Source organism: Aptenodytes forsteri, unplaced genomic scaffold (assembly GCF_000699145.1).
Source record: "Aptenodytes forsteri isolate BGI_AS27 unplaced genomic scaffold, ASM69914v1 Scaffold142, whole genome shotgun sequence".
NCBI classification, from domain to species: Eukaryota; Metazoa; Chordata; class Aves; order Sphenisciformes; family Spheniscidae; genus Aptenodytes; species Aptenodytes forsteri.
This window is the reverse complement of record NW_008794598.1, coordinates 2,443,794-2,452,256: the sequence shown is the minus strand read 5'-3', so window position 1 is coordinate 2,452,256 and position 8,463 is coordinate 2,443,794. Positions and strand designations below refer to the sequence as shown.

Sequence of the window (8,463 nt, the reverse complement as noted above, 5' to 3'; positions counted from 1 at the left end):
GTTAAATAAATAGAGGGATAGAACAGGAGGAGAGTGCTCATTTGCTTAAAATTAAGCTTTGCTGAACTCGGAGCTGGAATTGCTCCTGGTCAGGCGACTACGCTCAGTGAAACTGCACTCAGGATGAGCTCTGCTCATTTTCTGCTCCCCAGAAGAATGCTGCTTTGGGTGTTTTGAAGCTATGAATAAAATAGCACTATTATAGACAGTATTAAAATATTGAACAATAAATAGTATTTTACAAGCTCATCACACTTTTCTTCAAAACATATTGTAAACATAAATACTGAGGTATTAGAAGTAATAAATATTAAATTCAGTTGTTAAAACCCCCCCACTTTTAAATACAATACTAAACTTGAAGTTATTGACCTGTAATTCTTGACTTGAACCCTAAGATAACTTAATCTCTTCTGTGCTCTTGCAGCCTAAAGTGATTTCTGAAAAAATAGCAGGATTTTGTGCGAAAGATGCAGACCCGTGGGCGTTTTCACTTCCTTCTCTGCATCAGCAAGTACTCTTCGATGTAGTTGATGAAAATGTCAAACTCTCCCATGGCCTTATAGATTCCATTCTCGTTCATCTGCAGGTGAAAGTCAAGTCCGTTTAAGTCTGAATGCGACGATATACGTGGTGTACAATCGCGAGACATATTCTCCTTCCACCGCCATCTCCGGCTTCTCTGCCCCACCCCTCTGGGGAACCCGCTGGCTGCTCCTTCGAGCATCGCTCCCTGGATTTCTCTGCCTTAGGTATTTACACAATTAAAGACTCTTTTGGACTCTGTTCTCTGTCCTAAGTTGAAGCCAGCAGTAAAATCCGCTGCCTCGCTTGGGGCGGCGGGTTCCTCCCAACCTCAGCGCAGCCACGTGAGCGGGCGCCTTACCTTATTGAACGTCTCCTTAATGTGCTTTATGGTTTTGCTCCTCTTCTCGCACATGAAGAATCTGTGCTGCAAAGGGACAAAAGCAACGGCTTCAACCACACGGATTTCCTTCCCGGGGTGTGTGGCAGTGGCTCTAAGGGACAAGGGACAAAAGCAACGGCTTCCGGATTTCCTTTTTTTTTCCCCTCCTCCTGCCCCTCGTCACTGCCGCCACGCCAGTCTCCACCTTCCCCTTCCCCACGCGTGGCCATGGGGTTCTCCGGGGCACCAACTGCGGCTGCTTTGCACCGTACACTGGTGAAACGAGCACGGCACGACCCGAGCATGGACCCCGAGCCCTTTCCCAGCCCTGTGCCCGTTGCCACCGGCCCCGGGGCTGGGCGAGGGCAGCACCACGGTGCTCTCTGCCTAGGGCAGGGTTCACCCCATCTGACTCAGCCTGTGGCAGGTGATGGGGTCATGGCTGCACCGGGGGTGGTTTCGGGAGGCATCGTCGCAGAGCCACGCTGCTCCGCTGCTCCGGCGCCCAGGTAAAGGATGGACCCTCCGCCCGCCCTCCCCTTATCTCTTCAGCAGACTGAGTTGGGTGGGGTTGGCTGCAAATAAGTGGTGCTCCTGAACAGAGCCTCTGAATCATCAGTATTTAACTGATGAAAGCCTGGAGAGCAGGGACTACGAGAAACCCCATCCTTATGGGGTGCCTGCCTGGAGCCTTGCTCCGCTGCACCATCCTGACACCCGTGCTCCTGCTCCTGGGGAGACCCAGCACCCGCTCCCCACCCTGCTGCTGGTCTGGGACTGGCCCTGCCTTGCTGGAGCACTGATTTCACCCCCCCCCATGATGCTGAGCCCCACTCACACAGCGCCTCATCGTTGCCTTCAGGCTCAGCAGCAGGTTGCCCAGGTCACCCATGCTCTGCTGGTGGTGCGTGCTGGTCCTCATGGCGCTGGGCAGGACCTCCTCTGTGTAGAACCGCATCATCTCCGACACCGACTGGCAGCCGAAGCTCCCCTGGGGCGAGAGGAGGTAACCACATTGGGGCCGGCCACCAGCACCGATGTGTGAGTGTTTTTAAAAATCAAAATCTTGGTGGTGGTCAGAGCGCTCGCAGCATGTTAGCACTGCTCGATGTGGGGGGAGCCACGCGTCAGCCTTGCTGCAGACACATGTGTTACTGCTTGGCTGGAGAACTGTCCTTGTCTGACACTGAAAATGCCCCAATTTATAATCGGCTTCCTTTCTTACAAAACACTGGCCGAAGGATAAGGGACTTAGATAATAATTATAATTCTTACCTTAAATTCATCCAGCAGTTCGGAGCTGAGCAACTGGATGCTAAGTTCATCATCTTTTGATTGCTGTAGAAGGATGCAACGGAAACATGAGCTTTACTTAGGCAGTCAACACTATTTTTCCCTTTGTCCTACCGAATGATCGTTTTCCTTGTTTGCATTTATGGTCTCACTGCAGCGAAGACAAAGAGCAGCCAGCACACTTGTGTGCATAGCACAGTAACACCAGATACAAGTCACCCCTTCTTTGGTCCGTAATCTTGCAGTGCAACTACTGTTAGGTCAAGACAGCAAGATAATGAAATCACAAACTGTAGTACCATCGATTTCGTTAATGTGAAACTCCTCCCGCCGCTGCCAGCACCGCACGCTCGCCTCAGCTGCAGAGGGTGTTTATGTAAGAGTGCTGATGCAAACCTCACCGCCGACACGATGGGTGTCAAAGTTATGGCAGCCCCTGAAGGTGAGGTATCCACCCCAGCCTGTCTGCCCACAGGCTTGCCAGGGCAGGAGGGTTTAATTTCCGCCCCCCCCGTTTTTGTTATCTCTGTGAGTCTCCAGGCAATAGGGGAAAAGGGATCTGCAGAGGGTGTTTGTTCTTGTGGTGCCTCTGTTGCACCGTCAGCTCTGGAAGACCAGAGAGCTGCAGCAGCGGGGTGGGCTGGCACCAGCCAAAGCATCAGGTACCAAGCTTCCCTGAGAGGTTAAAAATATTCCTTCCCAACCTTAACTGGGAGATTTACAGCAAGCTTTAAATCTAAAGTCTTGACTGCGTTCATTTGATAATAAATGCAAGTCATGACGTTAGCCTGAGATTTAATCTGGAGAATTATCTTGTTTTATTGCTAAAACACACTGACATTAACTAAAATGGTAACACAGACGTGACCAACCATCTCCATCAGTACTGATGCAATGACAAATGCTCTGAGTGTATCTTGTACTGCTTTCTCAGCAACCCTGAGGCTCTCATTAGCTGCAATGCAAAGCAGTGACCTTTTACAGGCACCGCAGCAAGTGCTAGTTACTGTAGCGTTTCTCCAGTCATAAAATACCATGTTCAGGCTTTTGTGGTTCTTTCAAAGAAAAAGTCTGTAGCAAAAGATTTCCCTTTTCATCTAGCGTTGACTTCAGCGAGGCTGGACCTCGTTGCCCTGAAGAAGGGACTATTTCCTTCCCATTAATTCAGTGAATAATTTGTTCTGCAACATTTAGGGGGAAGTCTGGCTAGTAAAGTTCACAAAGATTCATTATGAAATCTCTTGAGTTCATTGTAATGAAAACTAGGAAGAAAACCCTTGCGTGTTGTCTCTCAGTGAGCAATGAAACTGAACTTCTTTTGCTCACCCCTGTCAGCCTGTAACACAACACACGACCAAATCATTTCTGCTGGGAGGAAGCTGTCTTCCCCCTTATCCAAATCACTGAACTTTGCAAAAAAAAAAAGCAAAACAAGAAGGAGGAGAGACTAGCAGCGTTATACTTACAAAATAATCCTTAATTTCCTCAAACTTGATCCTCAGCTCTTTGAGCTTTGCAGGCAGGAGCTCCGAGAAGTGGAGGCAGCTGGGCTCGGTGGGCGAGCACCTGGCAGGCAGGGTGCTGGCAGCCAGGAGCAGCAAGACCAGGGCTGAGCAGGTTTGCATGCTGTGAAAATGAGCCGCTTGCCTCGTGGTCCAGCTCTTGGATGAATTTCAGAGGAGGGTAAAAAGCAGATCTGCAGCCTTCACCTTGATGGAGCCCCTAATTTATACTCTCAAAACATCGCTCAGTTTCCTCTCCCCATTTCCTGGCGAGCAATATTGGGGTTTTAAGTCATTCATTAAAACCAAATGTCACTTGGGTTTCCCGTCAACTTGGGTTTCCTGTTCTCTTGACCCCCCTCCTCTCCTCACACCCCATCAAATCTTTTGTGCTTAGACTCTGCATTTTTTTTTTTCATTGCTTGCTTCTTGTAAATTTAAATGTGGCTAAAGAGGAAAGCTTCAGATATAATGTGAAGAAGAAAAGGTGCTGTGTGAGGTTACTTCTGCATTCTCACAGTTACTTTTTATTTTTAGATGAATGCCCTATTGTTAGGGGGGAAAAAGTGTTTCTATGTTTAAACTCTGTATCAAACCTGCACTTAGGATCCCCAGCACCATGCATAATTCAGCTGCATTGTTTTTAATGAACCTGCACAAATACACTGTCACCTCCTTTGGCATTCTAATGCTATACTGCAAATGCACATAACAATCTTGAACCTTAATTTTTATTTTTGTTTTTCAGTTAATGCATATGTCTGCTGAAGTCGATGTGAATTTTCACTGCCTTCAGCAAGCTCAAAGACTATGCTCCCAAACTTCAGCCGGCGGTATGTCTGGATGCTAACGGGGTTAGTTCTGTGATGTGCCGGGATGCGGTGGAGGAGCCCGGCCCGACTGGGATGCGTTGCTGCTCAGGTCCCCCAGGGCTTGTGCACGGCTGCCTGGCTGCTTACCCACGGCATTGGGTGGGAGCAGGGTTTGTGCCACGGGAGACACTACTTTAACATTGGTGTGTGGTGTTAAAGTATATAAGCAGGTCATGAATAGTTGTGTTTCTGGCTCTTTAATCCTATTTCGTTTCCTAGAAATGGACATTAACCCCATCCAAGCAACCCAGTGCTGGCTCTACGAACTGGGTGTACTGTGTTAACTGAGACTTATTGTTCCAGCTCTGATAAAATTACCATTTCAGAGCTGAAGATAATTCCTCTGACGTCTTTCTTGTTTCTGCTTTCCTCTCTTTCATGCTCTCTTTCTATATATATATTTGTATACACACACCCCCCTGCTTCCTTGTGATAAAGATTTCACTGACGAATTTGGGAATCCGTTATCCAAGAAAGAGAAAGTGGAGATGAATTTGGCCTTTCTGAAATCAGAGGGTTTTCTTTGAAAGCTCCCGTGTTATTTTGAAATAATGCGTTCTTCCCAGCCTGCCTCCGATACATTGCTTTGGACAAATCACTTCAATTCTCATTTCCTTCACCGCTCTGAACCTCTTTTAAGTTGAATTTGCAAACCTCTGCGAAGGAACTTGTTGCAAAAAAAATGCTGGAAAAATACAAAGTATTGTTTGTCACTGTATGTTTAGATTTTCTTTTTTATTATTATTTTTAGGAGCAAAAGAGAGGAATGACATGTACGTATGTATGAGTAAGAGTAAAGGGGATGACACATTAGTAATTGGAGGTGTTGAGGTAGAGACAATGTGGGATTTTGTGTTCTGATTTGTTTTCCTTTTGTTGTTGATGTTGCCTCTTCCAGAGGAGATGAGGAAGCCTGCTCCCAGTGAATCACTGCAGGCACACTAGCTTTATCTGAATCACAGCCTGTGTCATGTATTTGGTGACCCATTTTTCTTCCCCTGCTCTAACGCAGCCGTGCGGTTTCTCCCCTCGACTGCCAGCAGAAGCTATGAGAAGGGAGAAGAGCGAGCAGCAGCAGATGGCTCAGACAAAACCGAGTAGTTTTAAACTCAACCCATTTCCGTGGGTAGGATCACACCTTTCTCTGCTTTCCCCCTTGGCTCCCACCCTGGGAGATTTTTTGCTTATTTCGGATTAACTCGAATCTGCCAGGCGTCAATAAAGCTTCACTGCCAAGACGTGGACAGCTGCTTAAGTTCCATCAGAGCATTGAAACTGATGTGGTAAGGGCAGTGGGTGCAATGCTGTCAGGAGACAGTGTCCTGGAGCGGGTCTGCGGGCAGCCTGGCCCTGGACCGAAGCCCGGAGCTAAACCCGCTCCCTTCGGTGAAGGATGCGGTCCCAGGCACTTCTCTGCAAATCGGGTCCCCTGCAACGGAAGGGTCACTCTCAGCCTCAGCTGTAGGTTTAGGTGCTTATATTTTTGTGGGATGCAAAGCAAAGGGTCTTGTGGCACACGGGAATCTCCTCTGCCATCAGCAGGAGCTGGTGCAGCAGCGGCACGGCGCCAGGAGCCCTCCTTCCTTCCTGCCAAGGAGCTGAGCGCTTGTTTCCAAAGTTGCCTTATTTTGAGCAATCTGTGGGTCTCCATGAAGTCATTTCAGTTCGACACCCTGAGCGTGCAGAGGGGTTCTCAGTCTTGTGCAATTCCCTCCTCCCTGTTTTGGAACCTGGTTTGTATTTTTTTTTTTTGGTATGAGCGTAAGCCAGATGTGTCCATTCCACAAAGGAAACTCTGGCCTGCGCACGGATGATATTCTGCTGTGTTTACCTGTATTTCCTTTGCCGTGTCAGAGATCTTGACGGTGCAGTTTCGCTCTGACTCACTCTTGCTTACTGCTGTGGAAATGCATTGACTCTGCAGTACTACGAAGTGATTGCATGAATGAATAAAGCACCTTTTCCTAAAGAGTGTCCGGGGGACGTGGGTGTATTTCTAAACCTTTAGGAAACAGCTTTCATGTTTGCCAAGAAGATCATTTCCGGAAGGAAAGTGTGTTACTCAAAAGCCATTCATACACTTTTACCCCACCTCCCACAAACTTCTAAGAGATGCATGTTCACAAGAAATACTCAGCAGGACAGCAGAGTTGCATTTCTGCAGCAAAACAGAGGCATTTAGGCAAACGCTTTTCCCCCACAGCGTGGCATGCGGAAAGGTTTGTCCTGGATGTGGTCCTGGGCAACCGGCACTGGCTGACCCTGCACAGGCAGGGCTTGGGCTCGGTGGTCTTCAGAGGTCCCGTCCTCCGGAGCAGGGTGGCATCTGACACTTCTTATTAAAGGGGCTGCCTACGTGTGTAGCTTTTCTTATGTTGGGAAGCTTTTATGTGGGCAAATTTTTACATTTTTTTGCCTTCTTGGTCTCCATCATTGCTTTCGGACAAAGGAATGTTGTGTATTTTATGCACTATCTATTCTAGCTATAGATTGGAGGATCCCCTAGGTTTCCAGGCTATCATAATGGTGTGTTTCTCTCTTTCTTTTTCAAAAATTCCCCATTTCTCATCCCTTCAGGTTCGGGAGATCTGCTGTCAGTGACGCTCTGGGGGAAGCAGAGACTTGGTGGCCTTTTATTCACCTTGTGTGAAGAGTAGTTTTAAAGCAATGGCATTTGCGCTCTCAGCAGCCCCGTCGCTGATGACTAACAGTTCCTGATGGGCGAAGCATAAAATGGACTGCCTTTTTTTTTTTTTTTAAGAATTTTTTTGCTGGCAAGGCATGACGTTTGATTTTTCACTTCTGGAAACCTGCTTTCTAGCACCCTTGTCGGAATTTGCAATGTGACTCATATCGACCTCAACAGGTAAATCCCAAATTACTCTTTGGAAATTTAACCAATGTCATTGTTTTGTCTTGTAACATCTAAGTGTCCAGAAATAAGTTACTAATCATGAATAGAAGACGTTATTGTGACCTCTAATGTGACTTCTAATATGACAGAGAGAGAGCTTTACATAAGAAGTTCTTAGCAGGACCAGACGTCCCATTTGATCTAAATCAAGCTGGAATCGTCACCTAAAAGCATCAAGTAATGGAGACTTCCTCCCATCTGTAGATTCAGTGTTTTGGTGATTAACTGAGAAATACTTGCACTTTTTTAATTGCATACATAAAACTCCCAATATTTGGAAATCTGCTGCAGTCTATAAGGCAGATAGAGAATAACATCCCTATTTAATATCCTGCCCTGGGATTTCAGGGTGCCCTCTGCCAACCTAGAAGAGCGAGCTGTGCTTTTTTTCCCCCAGGTTGCATGTACTTTGCCATTTTAAGTTAGTCTGTGAGGGTTGTGCAGAGTTGTGGGTGAGGTTGGTGCTGCTGCAATACGTTCTTGTCGCTGGGTCTTCTAACGAGCCCATTGACGCAGCGTCAGGCCATCTGCCAGGTGAATGATGCTGCCCTCGTCCATGTGAGGCTATTTCCTGCTCGGCAGGGGAGCAGTTACAAACGGAGGTGTTATTACCTTTCTTCTCTTTTCTCCTGAAATAAGCTGTTGGCGGGGATTTTCCAATGCTCACAGCAATGTCCTCTTTCTGTCCTAATAGAAACCGATGAGATCTTGGCACTGGCATTTCAGGGAGTGGGGAGCGTGTGCTCCGAGCGAGCAGGGAGGATGAACGAGGTTTTCTCAGAAGAACGCAGTATGTTTGCAGGTAAGCCAAGAAGGTAAAAGTATGCAAAATTGGTCAAATATATGGTCCATCTTAGAATCATAGAATTGTTTAGGTTGGAAAAGACCTTTAAGATCATCGAGTCCAACCGTTAACTACCCAGTCCACCACTAAACCATGTCCTTAAGCACCACATCTACATGTCTTTTAAATAC

At 47.2% G+C, this 8,463-nt stretch overlaps 1 protein-coding gene across 1 annotated transcript; it reads right to left on the bottom strand.

The window, feature by feature from the left end:
* Positions 1-490: 490 nt before the first annotated feature.
* IL10 (interleukin 10) lies at positions 491-4,056 on the bottom strand. The gene is made up of 5 exons (XM_009272758.1): positions 3,667-4,056; positions 2,183-2,245; positions 1,746-1,898; positions 887-952; positions 491-583 (listed from the first exon to the last, which is right to left on the bottom strand). Exons 1-5 carry the CDS (start codon positions 3,823-3,825, stop codon positions 491-493), a joined length of 534 nt encoding a protein of 177 aa, XP_009271033.1. The 5' UTR covers positions 3,826-4,056.
* Positions 4,057-8,463: the final 4,407 nt, after the last annotated feature.

What these genes read in the sequence shown, in the direction of transcription:
- IL10 (XM_009272758.1), bottom strand. Translation starts at nt 3,825, where the DNA reads ATGCAAACCTGCTCAGCCCTGGTCTTGCTGCTCCTGGCTGCCAGCACC. An exon ending in AGGAAATTAAGGATTATTTT is followed by an intron (nt 2,246 to 3,666) that starts GTAAGTATAACG and finishes ATCCTTCTACAG; the next exon opens with CAATCAAAAGATGATGAACT. An exon ending in AACTGCTGGATGAATTTAAG is followed by an intron (nt 1,899 to 2,182) that starts GTAAGAATTATA and finishes CTCTCGCCCCAG; the next exon opens with GGGAGCTTCGGCTGCCAGTC.